This window comes from Corvus cornix, chromosome 1A (assembly GCF_000738735.6).
Source record: "Corvus cornix cornix isolate S_Up_H32 chromosome 1A, ASM73873v5, whole genome shotgun sequence".
NCBI classification, from domain to species: Eukaryota; Metazoa; Chordata; class Aves; order Passeriformes; family Corvidae; genus Corvus; species Corvus cornix.
Window position 1 is genome coordinate 47,000,316 of NC_047057.1, and position 20,345 is coordinate 47,020,660.

General features: G+C 38.2%; 1 protein-coding gene and 1 long non-coding RNA gene across 5 annotated transcripts in view; both read left to right on the plus strand.

Moving 5' to 3' along the window:
* CNOT4 (CCR4-NOT transcription complex subunit 4) overlaps positions 1 to 20,345 on the plus strand; it is a 77,913-nt gene that overhangs the window by 17,971 nt on the left and 39,597 nt on the right. For all 4 annotated transcript variants that reach the window (XM_039570977.1, XM_039570979.1, XM_039570978.1 and 1 more), the window contains exon 2: positions 15,070 to 15,313. In XM_039570977.1, coding sequence (XP_039426911.1) covers positions 15,140 to 15,313 — 174 coding nt within the window. In that variant the 5' untranslated portion in view covers positions 15,070 to 15,139. The remainder of the gene's footprint in view (positions 1 to 15,069; positions 15,314 to 20,345) is intronic.
* LOC109146146 lies at positions 15,326 to 19,959 on the plus strand. The gene is made up of 2 exons (XR_002047981.3): positions 15,326 to 17,181; positions 18,955 to 19,959. It is a non-coding gene; the product is annotated as an uncharacterized LOC109146146 (long non-coding RNA).

Genomic DNA, 20,345 nt, shown 5'->3' on the forward strand with positions numbered 1-20,345 from the left:
CAGATGGAGCATCTGTGTCTTTAAGACTAATTTTGAAAAACTTTTTCTCATCAAAATAGACTCTGTGCTTAACTGTTTTCCTAACATATATTGCATGTCAAAGACAGCCAGTGCTGTCTGTCCTGTAGTCAGTACCCACAGTAAGCATAAATGTAAAAAAGCACACATTTGTATTTCATTCTGGTTCATTATTACTTGGCCTCCTGATTCCTAGAAATTCTGAACAGCAAAACAGACTGAGTGGGTTATTTTTCTTGTAGAATGCAACTGCTGGGCTGATTTAGGTTTGTGTGCATATTCTTCAAATACCTTGATTAGCAGGGGTATATGGCTATTTATAACAGCTATATATGCTAGCCATTTTCCCTTTTAAAATTAGATTTGCTAATTGTTTTCCTCCAAACTCAGAATGTCAGTTGGTTTTTAGAGAATCAGTTTTTAGGATATGTGTGAGTAATGCTGTATGTCCAAGACTCAAATATCATGAAGCTTACTAAGTGGAATGTTGTAATGAAAAGAGAGTGATACTGTCAGAAGAGTAGTCAGAAATGGTTGAGCTCTGAAAACCAAAGCACAAGAGTCAATAAGAGCACATCTCAAACATGTGCTCATTTGCTGCTCACTGGACTCTGTATTTAAGGATATTGTATGCCAGTCTGGACACACTAAACAAATCTGTCCTGAGTAGCTGTTGTACTTGGCCCGGGCTGCTGGAAGAATAAGGAGAAATAAGGGTGCAGTCACCTCTTGGTTCTGACTCGCCTCAATTTAGGAATTACTGATCCTAAACTGATGTGTGCGATGGATTGATAATATAGCTGCTTTTAGTGTGAGGCTTGCTTGGAATCTATTGCTCATTCAAATTGCTGTTTTGTACTGATGGCTTTCTGAATAAAACACCAGGTACTTTTTGTTTATTAAGGAAGTCCCTGCAGCTTGTAACTTTATTTCTTGGTGGCCTGCTTTGATACATTTTTGTATGGGTTCAGCTTCTCTATAAAAAATGCTAGGAAAGCCTTCCTGAGCCTGTAGAGATGGCTTTCATGACCACTGTCTTCAAAGAGAAAGGGTTCTCCTGCTGAAAGACTTATGATGGATTGCAATACTGATCAAGAAACAAGGATGTTCTTTCTGTATTTAGTATTCTAGACCTACTACCTTGAGACTTCTCTAGAATCTCTGTCCCTGACGTTTTATCTAGAGAGGACTGTGAAGCTTTTGGCAATGTTCAGCCCTGAGGACTTTTGGTGATTATCGCTGTGCTGGCCATGCAGAGTCTGGCACTGTAATAGACCACAATAAACAGAGCTTTTTAGTTGTCCCTGAGAATAATGTGTAGCCAATATAGGCATACAGTCCAAAAAATTCTTTCTGAGACTTGCATCTCTGGCCCCAAACAAAAAATGTTTGCACTGTTACTGGTGCAAGGCAACTTTCTACTTGTGTTTCTCCCCATAGTGGGAAAAGGGCAGTAATAATCAAGCCAAGGATTTTCAGAGAAAGCTGCAGCTTTTTATGGAAGTCATGATGGCATACTGAGTTTTTCTGTCCCCCACTTGCTTTTTTTTTTAATGCTTCCACAATCTTTTAACCATATTAGGTTGAATGGTGTGAAGCCTTAATGTGGTAAACCTACCTTTTGCAAAGGCAAGGATCTCAGCTTCTGTGGAATGCTACAAAGCAAACTCATTCAGCTTATTTTGTAGAAAGGTAAGAAATATTTTACAAGTGCTTTCAGATTTTACTGAGATCTAAACAATCAGCCTTCTAAGTCTATTTTCATTGGTCTCTAATATAATTAAGGAATGAGTTGTAAATTTTCCAGGAATGGAACATACTTGCCAATATATTCTGAAAGCTGACACTGAATATAAGGGATGTGACACTTAACAATGGTATGAGTTTTCTGTTGTAGTTTCAAACTTTGATTGTTTCAATAGCAACCTAATCCATAGATAATACTATGTTCTTACAAGTTCTCCTTTGCTCTTGAAATCTTGTGTAGTCCTATTTCAGGGAAAATCCATGGTGTTTTCTTGTGAGGTGGTGTTACTACAGTAATCTCAGCTTTGTTAGCATCATCCCTTTGCATTCTGTTTCTGCAAGACGGGTTTTGTACACATAATGTATGATGTCTCCTTTATGTCTAGTGCAATGGTTGAGTATAATAGACCTTGTTTAGAAATGAGTGATTCTTCTGTAAAACAAACTGTGCTCAAACTGGGAAACTGGGCTTATATGGCCTCTTTTTTTTTGTGTTCCTGCACGTTTTATACATAGCAGTACCTGTAGCTCTTTGCAATTCCAAGCTCTGTGTATTTTGATGCTGCTCTTTTCCAGAATTTACTTCTGTTGCTCTTTAGGTTAAAACTGCCCTCTTTGCTGTTGAAAGCCATGTGCTAATGAGAAGTGACAGTACCAGTGTTAAAAACAGAAGAGAGTCCTTCTAATTAGGCAGAGTGAGGAGGCCATGTAATTTACTGACTGTAGATGTGTTGCTTAATTTTCTTCAAATGTTTAAGATTTCAATTGTGGCTGGCTGTACAGATTATGTATGAAGTTGTAGTATATTAGTAGGTACTTGGATCTGGTTATTTAAGATATTGCTGTGCCAAGAAAAAAGTTTTATTTATAATAAGCAAACCAACAAAGAATAGTATGGTCACAAGCAGCTTGTTCCAAGGGATACTAGCAGCAGGTGAGTGAGTTAGTCTCTGCTGTGAATGCTAAAGTTTTGGAGCTGGGTTATAACTCATTTTTTTGCATAATGGTGTTCAAGTAATACTACAGAAACATGTCTGTACTCCTACTTTATGAGTAGATTAAACCAATCTTGATGTAACTGATGTCTTCCTCAATTTTTTTATCAGTTCCTAGAGTCTAGAAAAGCATGCTTATGGACAGTATCTCAGTGCTATGGGTAAATGTTTCTCCATCGTAATACCCAGCATTGCTGGACACAGAAATGCTTTTTGCTGTAGATTTGCTTATAATGTCTTTTAAAGTCTTGCAAATGAAAGCACTGTGATACAACAGTGAGTCCTGAGAGCGTCAGGTAGTACCTGTAGTGTGAAAATAAAAGCAGTGCAGCTGTAATTCTGTGCATGTAGTGTGAGGGTTACCTGGCTGATTCAGCAGTTTGTAACATTAAATTAGCTTCTCATAGGTTTTGTTGATCAGAATAGGAGAATATTTCTCAGCAGTTCAACATAATTTCGTCATGTACTTCTACAAAGAGCTGTGAAATTTCATGGTGTATCTGCTGTCTGTTACCAGACTAACTTCTGGTAACCATCTTCAGGACTTCTAATGAAGTTGTGGTGGGAGAGCTTTTCTCGATTTAAGTTAAACATAAAAATCTTTATATTTTCCCTGTCTTTTCTGTGTGAAGTACAGGCTCAACAGGTAAGAACTGGGTTCCTCCCCAGCTGCTTGATCAACATGTGTCACTGGCAAGATGCTGTGAAAGTAAACCTGCAAATAAGTTATAAACTTGTAGAGACAAATCCAGTCAAACTCTTAAGCAAAATGGCTTTAAAAATAAATATGAACTAGAATTTATAGCTTTTGCATAAAAAGTTTGTGAAGAGATGTATTCTTTACCTCACTGAAGTTTGTTTCAAAATAGATCAAGCATTAATTATGTTTGATTTTATAAATTTTCACTCCTTATTTGTAGCAAGTAGAACTTGTATTGAAAAAGTATTGGATAAAGAATGAATGTGCAGGTATGGAGGGAGAAACTTCTGCCGACTTTTCAGGCCATGTGTACTAACACATTGGAGCTTTTACAAGTTATAAATGGAGGCAAGAAATCAGAGTTCTAGGGTATGGGTTAATATATTCATTAATATATTCAAATATCTTTATAATAGTGATTGGGAATATCAATTCACATGTCAGCATTCTGTAACTGATTGCTGACTGTCATTCTCTTTCCTAAACTGTGTATTTTTCTTGAAAATTCAAAATGCAACTTCATTAACTTTGGCTTGATGCTCCTAAAGAGAAAATTCTGGCATTGTTCTTCCTGTGCTGAATCAGGAACACAGTCAGGGGATGTGAGTTACATGAAGAGAAATTACTGCTGAGTTACTTGATTTAAAAAAACCCCAAACTCTTCCTCTTGGTTTGACCATATCTAATCAGTCACTAAAAGGAAAAATATTTGATTCAGACTTGGAAGTACTTTAAATGGTGTAGTGCAAAAAAGCCTGATAGTCTGTCAGAAGCTGTTATTGCTCCAGCAGTTTTCCTTGAGTTCTGTCCTATGTAGAGGAATGGCAGCAGCTGACTATTGTTCCTACACTGTATCTCTAGGTCCAGAAATATAAAGTGTTTACTAGTTTTCGAATAAATAATTTTACTATCTCTGCTTCATTCTTGATCTTTTCAAGAATGGTTTGTATGGGCATTACTGGTGGGGCTTTGATCATATCATCATTTCTTACTCCCTTGTGGTCTTCTTCAGTTAAAGGCAAGAGGTCTAGTTAGCAGCCATGTGCTGCTGCTGCTCATAGGGCTGACCTAGGTGTGGAAACTTTGTCTTGAGTGAGAAAAGTGTGGTTCCTGTTAGCATTCCAGGGGAGCAGTTGCAGCTTTGGAGAAGGACCTCTGGAGTTTTCTCCATTGTTTTTTGACTCCAGTTAAAGAATGTAGATTTTATTATATACATATTAGGCTGCTTTTCCCTTAATTTTTTTTTTTTTTTTTTTTTTCTTTTGAGGTCTTTTTAGAAACTTTCAGGAGTGAGACATGCTTCTGGCTGATACTGTTTCTGTACTATTCAAACTACTCTGATTATCACAGTTGGTACTTTAAAAGACTTGTGAAGGCTTCATTGCTTCATGGCATCCAGTAGGACACTGAGTTGTGAGGAATAAAGCTACAGTCTGGAGAATCAGATGATGATTTGGAGTCTTTGTAAAGCATTCACATAGTTTCAGAGTGAAATGATTTTTTCTTTTTCCTAAGTTAATGTTAGACATAAAGTATAAACTGCTAGGGGAGGCACTGACATAAGTGCTTCACAGTTTGTGACCAGGGAAGTGATACAGTAATAGTTTGTGCTTTACTAGTATAAGACAACATTTTCAGTCTAGTACTCTGTGACTGTTGACATGTCAATCAGTGTGTCATACAGCATACTTTATGCCAGTCTTCTAATTTCTGGCATCAGCTGCCAGTGAATTTCAAGATGGAATCGTGGGCACTGAGAAGTGCATGGACTTTAACAAAGAGTTTTTATTCTTCTGAGCTCAATGCTTTGCATTATTACTTGATTAGCAGAAGCACTCAAGCTGGAATCACTACTCATCCAGAACCTATAGATGAGCTGTATAAGGCTTTCTTTCTCTGTCTTAAACTTGTTTTGGTGCTTTTCTCCCCTCCGACCCAACTAAGTCTTTTTGCTTTCATGGATTATGGAAAAGCATGAGAGACTTAATACTGTTGTTGCTAAGAAATCAGTAATTAGACTGATACTGTGTTCATGTTTGCTGTTTAAAATGACTTGAAAGTCGCATAATAACTCTGTTGCTCTGTAAAGGTCAAGTTATTTGAAAATATTGGACAACTGCATGAGTTAAAGCCTAATAAAAATATTTTAATTGAGAAGGCAGAGAGGAAACAAATAAACATGAAGTACTGTTTTCTGTTCTTTGAAGGTTGTTTTAAACAAATTTTTAACACATACATAAAGAACTTTGAGAATTACTTAAAATTTCTTCTGTCTCAGATTTTCTGGTGTCTTAGTTTGCTTTCCTGATTTCAAGGATGCTGTGGAAGGAAACTGAGGAGTAGTAACTAACCCTGGCTGGATCTCCCATACCCTAGATCTGAAGTGTATTCTGCTGTGTTATTAAGCTTCAGAGTGAATAATTCTTAGTTTTATTAATGTCTTGGTAACAGGGAAAAAAGGTTACTTCATACATTGATTTGTATTCTTTGTAGTCAAGAAAAGCATCTCAAACAGTCTGTGAAATTAAGAACAATGTCCAAGGGGGCTCTTGACTAGAGGCAAGGCATGTGGGGTGGTCAATCCCCCCACTTACGCATAAACAGAAAATTTACTACTTGCTGTGTGTCTTGTGTGAGAGTTTTTTGATAATACTAATAAGTGGCTGCTACACTTTTCCTGTTTTTTATCACTTAATATTGCTGTGATAACTCATCAGTTCATGAGGAGATTTAAAGAGCTTGGAAGGTTCCTGATACACTAGCTGGTTGAGAAAAGAAGCCATAACCTGTGAACATGCTGACTTTGCTTTTATATCTAGTTTTCTGCAAGCCATTTTGGTAATTCTTATTGGCTAAAGGAATATATGGGTGTCTTGATAATGCATGGTGCTACAAATAAGAATGCACATCCCTTCGGTGTGATCAGCTTCTATCCCCCTTTTCTGTGCTTCTTCCCCCCTGCCCCAGCAGCTCTGACTTTCCAAGTATTATTCCCAAGATAATTTCACAAGTGTGTGTGTGTTAGCTACCGGATACTGTTCCCCCAAGAGCAAAAGTGCTGCATGTTAACAATTACAGATCCTAAAATTTTTGTAAGAAATCCAAAGAGAAAAATTTCATTTATAGTGTGCCTTTGCTCTGATGACAGGTTAGTTTCTTTAGTTATGCTTTGTGTAGTACTGTTTCTGTACCTGCTTCTTCAGGAGCAAATAAGAGATAGTTCTTTTGCTATAGAAGAAGGCATTTATCTAATAGATACTTAAATCTCTGGAGATGTTTGCAGGAGTTTTAACTCAATATTCTTTTTCCTTCATTTGGATAACATAAATATCAGGAATTAATAAGAAAACTGCTTACAGGTTTTTTTGCACTGGATAATTCAACTGTTGTAATTTTAGGGAGTATAGCTGTATAGGCAGGCTAGGACTTCTAAAGATGCTGCAGTGGTCTTGTTCATGCTGCATTGTGAAAATGCAAATCAGGAGGTTTTTATAATGTAAAAGCTGAACTGTCCTTGAATGCAAGTTAAAAAATCATATGCTTTATTCTGAGCATACTGCATTGATGGTGTTCTGTGCCAGATTCTTCAGTGATGATATGACTTTCAGATCAGACCAGTTGGAATATTAAGTCCGTGTGAACTAATGCAGCTGGAGCAACAGGTCAAAAGTAAGTCCTTCTGGAAAATTATCCAGAAGGTGATGGCTGCAGGCAGGGTTATGCAAATGAGTTATATTCAAGTACAGTCTTACAGCCTCAAGTGGGCTGACTTTTCCTGTGTGTGTAAGAATTTCTGGGTCATTGCTCTTCAAATGCTGTGGAGCTTTCCAAACCTGAGCTGTTCTTTCTAACTGGATCTGAGAATATTTGCCATTATTATTAAGTATGCAATCTAATACAAGCTAGAACAAGAAACTTTCATTATAGAATGGCATGTTCTCACCTCTTCTGTGAAGAAAGAAATGGACTGATAAAAACTCTGGTCCCTGGAAGCCTGGAAAAAATGCTGGGTTTTGCCATCTTTTGGGTGAAGGCATCCTACAGAAATGTGAATAGCCTGAATGGCGCCAGGAGATCAAATGAAAGTGGGAGATGGTGAGAGTACTACCTAGGAGATAGGCAGAGAGCTGAGCTGTCACGGAAGATGGAAGAATATCCTGAATGGCAGTGCAAAGGAGGGAAGGGGTATTGTTGATGTGGTGACTCGGGGCAGTGTGCTGAGTTTTTCGCATTGTGAATTTTGGAGTTTAAGTTCTAAATTGATCTATAGATCGTGTGTATGAGTATGTAGCACCTTAATAGGGACTAGATAGAACACAGCATTGTGGGAAAATTGAACTATGGCGTGCTGATGTGTAGATACCCCAACTGCAAAGTGTGTGTTTCATGCTGGAGTGCTGTGAGTGTCATAAGGATACTCCATTCCCTAAACAGCCTGTTTAATAGCCACCTGTGGTTGCTGTGTGATTGGCAAGTTGGTCTATCTAGATCATGTTTCTGGCAGTGACTGGTAGCAGATGCTCTGAAGAAAAAGTACAACAAAGGGAGTAGTACCCTTTTTCCCAGTAATGAGCGATTTAGGGAATTCAGAATAGTTCAGGTGGAACATATTTCAGATTTAATGGGAGGGGACAGATTTTTAGAAATTTTTTTTTAGTTTTACATGTTACGGTCCCTGCAACATCCTTTGACAACAATTTGTGATATATGCTTTGCTGTATACAAATGTGTACAGGTATAGCCATTTTGTTTCATTTGTTGCTTGAGCATCTGCTTTGTCTGGAGGAAATAACCATGCTAGAACATGTGTACCAATATTACATGGTGTCTGTGTGTGTGACAGAGGCTTTTAAAATATGTAAACTAATAATTGTATAGCCCATTTCTAACTCATTATCCAAATGCTTTAGACATGTCATGTCTATATATAGTGATGCTGTACGTACAAAAAAGAATTGGGGGCATGCAGAAAGTAAAAAAAAAAAGGAATCCTAGAACTGAATGTGAATGAACGTGGGAAGTTAATTTTTACAATTAGAGAGCAATGTTATGCTTTTAATTTCACTGAGTGAGATGACCTACACTGGGGTAGTGTTGTCTTGTATAATTATGTCCAGAGTTTTAGGAACTCATGGATGAATTTGTCAGAATCTTATTTGGCCTTTTTTCTTTCTGAATAAAACATAGTGTCTTGATTCTGTTGATAACTTGTAAGAAAGTAAGTTATCTGAGTAAATAATATCTTACTTGGCATTCATATGTCACTGACAGTGTGTAGCCCTTTATGCATCAGTGTTCTGGGTGCTGTAACAATAAGCCAATAATGACCAATTCTTGGTTCAGTTTAAATGAGACAAAAATATCTTTTTGAGGTCCATATCATCTTTTTTTTTGCCACATAACTGTCTTGAAATAGTTTGTGTTCACATTGGGTTATAAAGAATGATTAGTTCCCTTTTCATTTAGCAGGTGGCATCTGACTATTTTTGTTATTAGCTGCTGCCTTGAGGGCATTAGGTGGAAACTTCTCTAGTCATTTCTTTGGTTGAGTTTTGCCCTGTTGCTGAATATGCCGTTTGAGCAGTTGCTACCTGTAGGTGCTTGTTTCTGTGTTTTCACAATACTGGAGCAAGCTTCAGTATGGCTGTGTGATGAAGGAGATGGAGGATTGATTTAGTTAAATATGAACCATGCAAAGATAGTTATGTTTTGGTCTTTTGGTTCAAGTGATGGTACAACTGCTTATGCTGGCAGAATTCAAAGTCTGAGACCATGAGCGTGAACTCCCTAGGCACCTGTAGGGAGATACAAAGCAGGGAGTTTCTAGAGGCTTCAATTTTGACCTCTGAGCTAAATAACTTGGGGATAATCCTAGCCAACGTAACAGTGTTTTTAGAAATACTGCGATGACTGCCTGATTCCTGGTCATACTTTCCAAATATTTGGGTATTTGTCAATATCTTAACTTTTCTTAGATGTTGTTTGTACTGCGATCAAAATGTAGCTGCAGATCACAAACAGAGTAATAAACATTATCCCAGAAAGAAGACATGGGGGGAAATGGACTTCGCAGTTAACTGGGCATGATTTTACAATCAGTAGTATATTTTGCTTTAAATGTTCAGCACAGTCAGGAAATAAAAGTAGGAAGTGAACTTTCGTTGGTCTCAAATGAAAATTAACTTGGATGAATTCAGGAGCCTGCTTGCTTGCTACTGAAGTGTCTTTGTTCCCAGTCAGTAACAGAGCCGTAAAACTCAGAAAAGCATAGCCCTTTTTCTGCACTCCTGCTGTCTCATATGTCAGTGTTGCTAACCGGGTGATTGTAAAATATCACTGTATTTTGATGTGAGTGAACGGCTGGTGCGAGAAAGGGACCACTCTTCTTGTGTAGGGCTCAAAAAAATGACAGCCAAGTCCCGGGTACCAAATCAGAGATGGAAAAATCTGTAGAAGTTTCACAGATTTCTTCTGAATTGTGTGGATGACTTCATAAAAACATCTAGTCTTGTGTCTGTTACGTGGATTTGGGATGTGCATATGTGAACTTTCTGCCATGTGGGTAATCAGCTAACTCACTGAATCTCCCTCAGTGCTGCATGCTTAAATTAGTAAAAATGGGCTTTTCTTTGTAGCGTGCCTATGAAATGTTTTAATGTAAAGCTTCCAGTGTTCACTGCAATGCAATGAAGTGATAGCCTTTCTTACTTTCAGAGTCTGAGGAAGGTGGGTTTTGTTCTCCTTTCAGCAATCGCTAGTGGGAGCAGGTAGTCCAAATGTGCCTCAGCCACTGTGCCCCCATGCTGGCCAGAAGGAGAGTGCTGTGCTGACAGAGCTGATTCCAGGAAGGGATAACCCATTACAGTTGCTGTCTGTAGTCTGCTTGTCTTTCTTCCTTCAGCTTGTATATGGGATCAACACAGAGGTGAAATGTAGAAAGGGAAGTGATCCTTCAGCACAGTGGGAGCAGAGGTCTTGGTGGGGGGAGGAGCTGCCTTTCCAGTAGCATTATGCAGGCAAGCATCTACATTCATTGAGGTTTTGAGACTCCTCATGGCTGATGAATTTCAAGAGATACAAGGCCATGAAAAAAAGCATGGGTTTCTGTTTGCATGAGTTTAATGAGTCCTTACTAAAGGTTCAGTGCATAGACTCCGACCTGTTTCACTTCAAGTGTCAGGTATGTTTGAACTTTAAGTGAAACATTAGCTAATGCATGTCTGTATTTTTTCCTTCAAGAGGCCCTAAGTCTCCAAATACTTTCTGGGATGTGAGTCCTTAAGGAGTATTTTCATGACTAGATTTTGAGAACTTTTGTCTGTGACACTTGTATTTTCTTAAAGCAAGTAGCAAGGCTGGATTCAGTCCATTGTGTGAGAAGAAGAATGTATCTGTATTCCCTGGAGCTAGCTGCCCTCCTGGAGGAGAACTTAAGCTTTAAGGGATGTGTTTACTAAAATGAACTGCTAGCAAATGGAGATGTTCTCATGTCTGCTGTAGAGAGATGGAGTGTGTGTCAAGCCTCAAACTGCTGAGAAACTTGAGGAAAAAGAATGCATAACAAGCTATTTTTTATCCCTGCCTTCCCTGCCTCCCCTCCCTTTTTTAATGACCCTTTTTTAAATTAAATAGGGAAGATAAACTGCTGGAAGTTAAAATTTCTCCCCTCAAGTGAAAAAGGGAAAGGCAACAAACACCTGCATCCTAAATGGACTGAAATCACTAGGTATATTAGAAGTTAAATTGTTTTTAGGTGAGCCTCCTCAAACAGTAGGATCACTTTTTCCCCAACTGCAAAATCTGGAGGATTTCATTGGGAGTAACAATTGTTTGGTGAAGCTGATTAGACACAGCTGTCATCTGCTAAGTAAGCACTTTACAAAGTTAATTAAAAGTTCTCCTTTTTTTCCATTCTCTGTGTTTGGAAAAGAACTTATTAGTTGGTTTGGTAGAAGGGACAAAGCACACAACTTCATGTTTCTGTAGTTAGGGTATTACCTTTTACAAAATCACTACACTTAAAACATGCTGCTGGACATTGTCCACTTCTGCTCCATCCCTGTGTGAGTGTTTTGGCGTAGTGTCCTGTAAACAGGAACTGTGGAACTGTTGGAGCCATGTTTGACTGCAGTTGTTGAAGTTTTGGAAATGTATGTACAAATTCTAGCTGCTTGTGAAGCATGTGTACACCTGCACAGCCTTCCTCCTTTTCTTCTCCTGAGACACTGTTAATTTAATCTCTGTATTTGATCCCAAAGACCAAATACTCTGGATTAAGTACGACATGTAATACTGCCTTTTGTTTTTTGCTATCACTGCATTACTTTTCCCACGCTGTTAATCTGGAATTGTTTGGAATAGCCTTAGAACTGACTAGTTGCTCTGTTTCTTGGTAGTGCATGAACTATATGCAGAATGCATTATTGATGCCTTACTATGCATGTATTCTAATTTTGAAAAAAACAAGCACTGTTCTGATGCACATTTCAGACACAAATCCTGGTATATAAACCCTTCTGAAATGGAGACACTTCAGTGGGGAATCTCTGAATGGGATGCTTGAATGGTCTGTGGCCAAGTAAATAAATATTTCCTCAGTTTCAAGAAACATGGCACACAGCTGCTCCTTACTCCTTGTTGTAAAATAACGGGCCATTTGCTGACTGAAGGAAGCTATTGACATTATTGCTAGCAGCTGCTGAACTCTTAGTGTTAACTTAAACAGCTCATAAATGTTAATTATGTTGCAGTTTTGTTAGAGCTCATCTGCATATCCCAGAGGCACTAGCTAATATGTCATGTTTTTTTTCCACATGAAGTGATGACATTTCTTAGTGGAGATTCCAAATAGAAACTTCCTAAGTAAGTTCAGTAATTTTACTGTAGTGGTGAAAGTTTCTTCAAAACTGCTCATTTAAACCACGACTTCACTAATACTAGTATGGCTTTACTTAGATGTGTTTCAGTAGGCTCAGAGCTGCTGAGCAGGTGGTGGAATGAGTATGCAGTAGAAGGGAATATGCTGGGTGCTTACTGACCTGTTGTTTGGAGATCTGTGACAAAGTCAAAGCCAAACTGAAGAAAATCTGCTGAGTTTATCCCATGCTTTGGTTTAAAGTCACTTTCATATTGTTATAGTTTTGCTGCTATACAAGTGTGAAAAGTTTACAGGCAGTGTTTACAGGCTACTGTAAAAATGTGTATTATCTGCAGAATAACCGCTTAAATGGTGTTCTGGGGCCTTTTAACAGTCCCTCCCACTCTTCAGCCAGTGGGGATGTATTCTTAAAAACAAGATAAAGCTCCTGAACAAACTAATCCTTCCTTCAGGTCGGATCCTGCTAGTGTTCTTTGTAGAAAATGCTGGCTAAATTCCAGAACCTGGTCTTGAGACTGTCAAAATGATTGTGAAAATGCATGAATGAAAGCACAGATAATGAAATGAAAGCTGCTGTATTATCATTGAAGTTTAACTTTTTGATTTTAGTCATTGTGACTGTCAGAAAGAGGAGTGTTGCTGCTATTGCATGCTATATAGAGAAATTATGCTTACAGCATCTAAAAACTGTTCTCTCATCCTTATTTTTTTGTGGTCATCCAGTGGAACTTTCTCTCAAGGGCAGTGGTGTATGTTTACCAGAACTGCACTTTGTGCTTAGAGGATATACTCCCTACCAAACTAGTTGGAATTGCAGGTAGTCTGGGCTTCTAATATCAGCCTGTGATTACAGGTTAACCTAATGACAATGCAGCCATTCCCATACAAAGCTATATGCTCTCTGCTGTGTATTTGGATGGTGCTTTGGTCACATGTATGTGTGCTTTCCCTCTTCAGGGTTCTTTCCTGGCAGCTTGTGGAGGAATATCTGTCCCTGAAGTGGTGTGCAGACAGGGACTGATGCTAAATGGATCATATCCTGTATGGTGGGGGGGTCCCAACTTGAGCTGGAACCTCTTGGGCTTTATAATATAGACCTCATGCGAGGAAGTATGGTATGGGGTGAGGAAGATAAAAATACAACCAGTTTGGTTTTTTTGGTGTGGGGGGGGAGGGGGGTGGTTAAAGTATCAAATCAATGCTACATAAGGCTAACGTCAGACCATACTGAAATCTGTGGGCAAGGGTTTGATTTCAAAACATTCAGTCATATTATTTCAAAGGACAGAATTAAATGTCACTCTTCTTCAAGTAGGTGGACGTGAGAATTGGTTTCTGGATTTGCTCCTAAAAGCCTGGAGAAATATTGGATAGTACACAATCTAGTAGCTTTTGGTTAGAAACGAAACAGAAAACTTTTTGGGAAAGTAAAGGGACACTCCAGATTGAGTGTGTGGTTCAATTATAATTCAGTTACTGATGTTTTGGGAAAAACATGCTTGCAAAAAATTCTGGATTTTAAAAAAACTTTAGAGCTCACTTACTTCTAAAGAAGTGATGTAACTCATTAGAGCTAGTATGACCATCCAACTATCAATTCTGGTCACATCTTTTCAGTATTTCTCACTGGGCTTTTAGTTTTTCTTCCAAAGGTCCACCTAAAAATTCTACTGTTGCCCTTGAATTCTGCCCCATCTACATGCATGTGTCATGCAGCAGATGGAGACAGCTTGCTGAGATTAGGTACAATTTCACATATCCAGAGTGATACTTAAATGAAATAAAGAAGAAAACACCCAAATTGGTTATCTCAGTGGTGACTCCAAGTGTCTTGTTTTGAGTCTGACAGTAAATTTCCTGTGCTGCGTCCTTAAACTGATGGAATAAAGCATACTCAAATGACTGAATTCAGGAAATGAGTTAAGAAAATGGTGATTTGAATATTGGTCTTCTTCAAAATTCTGGTCCAGAAATACCTTATTGTGGCTGCACTCTAAGTTACAACTTGAGTTTTTTCAAGCACATTGCATGTATTTTGGCTTTGCTGTGAATTGGGTGCTGATGAAAAGCATGATTGACTTGAATGTCAGTTTGACACATACAGAAAGATGTGCACCTGAAAAATCTTGGCTAATGAAGTAGTCCTGAGGCTGATCTTAGAGATCAGTCTCTGGACCAAAAAATGAGATAGACAAAAGAAACAAATTGTCCTGAGTAAGAAGCTTTCCTTGGTTTTGTTTGTTAATTCTGTAACCTACTCAAGTCTGAATGGATGACCTAAATGTTACTGCAAATCTCATTGTTCCATGTCTCTGAGCAAAGGAATAAATTGATCTTAATGTTTAAGTCCTGCATTCAAGGATTTGATTTCAGATTTGTAAAGGACTTCAAGAAAGCAATAGCTAAAGGAGCTGGTGGAACAACAGCAATGTATGGTGTACACCGATTTCTTTGCAATCTACATTTTGAAACCCAAACAGGCTAGTGAACTGACAAAGTGCTTGTCTATCCAAGTGGGGAGGATGCATCACTAGTACCATCTTTGTATTATTTGTGAGGCTTGTAAGTAGGAAAAAACAATCAAGTTTATTTAAAGACAAAAGCTTGTCTATTAGTAGGTAACTTGTGTGGGGAGAAGAAAAGTGATGAAGAACTGAAATGTTAAAAGTTACAAAAGAAAAGTTGTCAACAACATTAATAATATTTTCTCCTTTTTTTTCCCCCTCTTGCAGACCTTCAAGTGCTGACCTTCTTGGTCTATTAAGTTATTATAAACTTTTGCTGCTCTGCGAACATATAAAGATGTCTCGCAGCCCTGACGCTAAGGAAGACCCTGTGGAATGCCCTCTTTGCATGGAGCCTCTGGAAATTGATGATATCAATTTCTTCCCTTGCACCTGTGGCTACCAAATCTGTCGTTTCTGTTGGCATCGTATTCGCACTGATGAGAATGGACTTTGTCCTGCTTGCAGAAAGGTAAATCCCTGGAACAACGGCTTGTCTTGCATATATCACAAGGCTCTTGCATTGTGTTGGTGCCAAAGACATCCTTTTCCTTAAGGGAAACAATCATCTAGTCATGGCTTAGATCAAGGGTGAGGTGTTGGATCTTTCAGATTCTGTCTGCATATTTGTTGAAGCTGTTATGAAGAGGCTAGTCTTGGTTTATTAAATTCAGAACCAAGTTGATAGGGGAAGCTGTGGATCAGAACCAAGGCATGCTGAGAACTCCAAAAATAAAAATCCTTTGAGTTGGGGTGTTTATGTGTTAACAAAGTATTTTCAGGAAGAACAGTGAGGATTCCAGCATCAGGGGTTTGCTGAGAGCTAAGGTTCAGCTAAACTGACAGAGCTGAGACTGAGAGGCAAGTTTATAAAGCACCTGCTTGTTGTGTTTGTGGCACTGGAGCTTTTAATCCATATTTTAGTGGATACTAAATGTGTAAAACCTGTGGAACAATACCCAGTGATGGCAAACTTTAAAGCATTTCAAAACCTAGACTAAGTCTGTTTGTCTAGTATTCTAGTCTTGTTGCCAAATGCTTGAAGGTGGTACTTAGTATCTCTCTGTGTCTGGCTGGTACTTTGGTTGGACACAACTGTAAACCTCAGCTTCATTGAGTTGCCTGTTATTTCCTTTGAATTATTTTATTTCTCCTTCTAGTGTTTTGCCTAAACTCATTATTTCCTTCAGTGTTTAATAAAATTTTTTCTCAGTATCTTCTTCTCTTTAATGACTTCCCTTGATTGTAACTTTCTTGCCAGGCCTTTCTCTTCTTGTAATTGCAGCTACTTATGTCTTTTCATTCTCCTACTAGTTAATCATTATCTTGTCCCTAGTTTATGCCTGTCTTGTCTTCCTGTCTCATGTTACGGCTTCCTTTTCAGATGCCAGATAATCTTTCTTGGTCTCACTATCTCTATTCACTGCCACAGTATTTTATAAGCACTTTCAGTCATATTTTCTTGCTGCTCTTTTGGGCTTTGGCTACACTAGAGCAATTAGTGCTTACCTGTGTTTGGATGCCTCTGCAAGCCTGAAAGCTATCCCACAGCAATGTTTATTAAAAAATTCTGCAAATTTTCTGCAATATTTGAGCTCTGTGTTCTACAAGGAAGATCCACATGTCATCAGCCAAATCATTCTCCACTTGGGATACCTGCTGTAGATGACACATGCTGTATAGTAATTTCCCATAGTACAAGAAAATTTCTACTCTTCTGATACAACATGAGATTTCTGGGATTTCCTTGTCTAAGTCGCGTTGTTTTCCTGGATTTATTACACTACTTTTTGTTTGTTATTGGAAGTTTGTGAAATGTATTTGGAGAATCACAGAAGCAGTGTGCTATTCGCTGCCTTTGGGTATCTGAATTCTTTGAAATATGGATACTGGCACAGCTGAACTCTTAAATGTGGAATATTCTGCCCTCTGATTGGATGTGCAAATATTTTGCCTAATTGGATACAGTTTGCTCAGAAGAACAGTTTCATGAGGAAAGCTCGAATGAGTGCTACAGTTGGAATGAAACATACCGACCCTTCCTGGAGAGGAAGGACACCTCTCCTTTCATAACAGATGAGGATTATGTTCTTGGTACTTTCTTCATCCATGGACTGCAAGATATTCTTGAGCCAGTTTGGAGCTGTATCACTGGATTTTAAGAGGTGGCCATGAAGAAGGCTGGCTGAGGAGGACGTTGCTTCTGTGGCATAGACAAAGACATTGTGGTGCAGAGCCTCCCACCAGGATCTTGGGACTAAATCATCTTGAGCTACAGAGTTGCAGCATTAAATAAGTGAAGAAGCCATCTTTCGAAGTGTGCTGAACAGAAGGAATCAGGTATGTGTATTTGTGTTCAGTGTGTCTAAGTAGTCCCTGTCAGTGCATAGTAAAGCTCCTGGGGAAAGATCTGAGCAGTTTTCTGTTCTATTGGTTGTGGCCACTTAAAATGCTGAAGCACAGAACATGGCAAAGCAATAAAATTTTAGCAGGAAGGTTTATAGTGGGTACAATGGTTTCAACAGGTATGTCATATTTTTATGATGAGTATACCAGTGCAGGATACTTACTGCAAAATGGACTGTGAATAAACATATATTAAAACAAGGATGAGTATGTTATTCACAATTACATAATAGAAATCTGCTATTTGTGCCAATGTTATTGAATGCAGTGTGACTTGTCCAGTGATTTGAGCACTAATCTTATAGAGAGGAGCAGTGAGCAAGTCCCCTGTCCAGGGATTTTGGTTGAAGGGTTTGGGGGAGATGTTGGAGAAGTCTGTAATAAAATAGCTTGGCTAAATGCTTTGGTGGCACCCATGCCATTAGTTTGGTAGATCTTAACTGTGCATTCCATATATACCATTATCTTCCTAAACTTCTTTAATTCACTTCTAACTGAAAAGTTGTTAGCTTGTGGTTTCTTCTACCAAGGAGAGAGTACTTGTACATGTTTGAACTGTTCTATAGCTTAACATCTGCATGTGCAGAATACGTTCATGTGGTTGCAGTCAATTGATTTAGTTTGTCTTAAGTTTCCTCCAGTGAATTACAGCATAAACATTTGCTTTAGTAAGGTGCTAGTATGAATTAAACTTAGATGCTGGTTGGAAACTGGTATTAGTATCAACATATTAAAAACTTTCTAAACTTTGTCTGAATCTTCTAAAATAGACTCGGAAAATAGAGTCTATTTCTAGAGAAATAGAAATTGTTTCTATTTAACTGAAAAAAATCTACTTTAAAAAAAAATGGAACTGTCTTGCTTTGAGTTCTTGATGCCCTTTGGAATTGCAGGTGTAGCCAAGGTAAGGTAGTTGTAGGTGTAGGTATAAGGTAGTAAGCAAGGCTTCCTCTTTTTCCCGTTAATTGATTTCTTAACTGTGAGTGAAATAGCTGCTAACTAGTCAAATTAGAATGAATATATGCTGTCTTCAAAAGAGATTTCTGTAGCCAAAATCCAGTTTCCAGGTCAGCAGACTTGCTGGTTCTCGTTGTAAAGCCAGTGATTTTTATCTTTGCAGTGATATTTCTATTTTCTTTTCTGTAAAATTCAGCAGTCTAGGTACTGTTTGTCATGTGAATAATACATACCATTTCAGTTGCTTAATTAGGGCATGTCACTCTCAGACCTTAGTATCAGTTCCTGCACTTTTTAAATCCAACAACAAAAAAGCCTAGCTTTTTCATGTTTCTTAAATACTTTGCTCTTCCACAAAATAATATAACTTGATACACAGTTGTTCTTCTGGTGTGGCTTTGACTTTTTCTCCAGTTCCTTGACTTGGCGACCTTTATTTCTCCTAGCACCGTGTGTTAGAGAGGGAGAGAAATAGTGTACTGCTACATGTATGATCAAGAAATCAACATGCTTTAAGCATATTTTTGTCCATGTTTCTCCTACTACTTCTGTGTAAAAGGAACTCTTGGTCTTGATGCAGTCTCCAAATGTCAATGTTTCCTCCTACGCTTTTAATCCCACAACAGAATAGTTTGGTGCAACAATTGATATTTTGAACTAGATAGGAAATTGCTTGCTTTTTTTTTAATATAAGTATAATGGTGTATACTGTTCATAGATCTTTTTGACTTTCTTTATTTCTTGTTTCAGGACCTACTTGGTAGCAAGACAACAAGTGGAAAATGTTGGTACATCCATTATATGGAAGGAATGTGACCCATCTGGGAATGGCGAAGTGCTTGATAAATCAGAGCTCAGCTTTCAACAATTGGGAAATGGGGAAAAAAGTCTGAAAGAAAAAAAACCTTAAATAACAAGACAAAATTAGTCAGGAAGACTGAGAATTCATCAAGGGCCATCTCTGATTAGAGAAACAAGACTTCAAAAGAGACATTCAAACTTTTGCTGAAGTCCTTGTAGGGACTGCCTTGCACTTAGTGTAAAGAAAGTTTGGTTACATTTTCCATGATGTCACGCTTTTTGGGGAACCTCAGTGGTTTTTGCTGAAAAGCATTGGTATAACTTAAGTGAAAGGTGTCAGCTAGACTTTAGTGAATCAATGATGGTATCTCCTAATGTCTTGCATCTGAAAATACATCAATGCTGATAACACTTGAGGTAGCTACTTCATTTGGATCTCAAATCCTCTATCAGCTAAAGCATTAGAGGTAGTATGTTAAGCAAGTATCTTGTTTAAAAAACAGTACAACGTAGGCATGTCAGTAGCATTGCCACTTTAGTTGTTGCAATACCTGAGAGCTTCTGATACGTATAGTCCCCTCTCTACTTCTGATCTGTAGGGTTAGACAGCATAAGCAACATAGTGAATGGTGCTGTGAGATACGCCAGCTGTCAATCCGCCTTGCTTGTTCCAGCAGTCTTCAGTGCATGCACCTGTTTGTAGTTGAACCATCGTCCAAGTTAATGAACTTCAGCACTGTGGGAAGCAATGACTCTGAAGATGAAATAATTTATTTTCCTAATTGTAGACTGACTTTGTCCTTATTTGAAAGGAAAATGATTTCTAATACTAAGTTTTTTAGAATTAGTTTCTGAGATGTTGATGCTGTGCTTATTTGCCTTCCACCCTCTTTAAATGTGCAATTTCTCCTAATTTGTTATCATGCCACACACAATATATAGATAGGAAAATCATCTGCCTCTCAATTGTGCTTGAGTTACTCTTGGGATTCAAGATGTGTATGCAGATTGATTTACAGGTCCTGCAAGTCAGGATATCAAACTAGTCCTATTCCTTGGAAGCATTATATGCATGTCATATGAGTGATATGCATACAAAACGTGTATAATACAGCTCTACAGTATCTAGTGAGAACTTTGGAAGATTCTGTTGCTCAAACAAGTGTGGTTGTCCATGGTGGCAAAACAACTACTGCCGCTACTTAATGATTGAAATTCTTATTCAGCTAATCTCAAACTTTCCGCTGAGTTGGAGACATTTCTTTTCCCCTGATTCTGAAGCTGCTGCCTAGTTGTGTTCCTACTAGGAGTTTTTATGCTTTCCTGTAGAAATACAAACT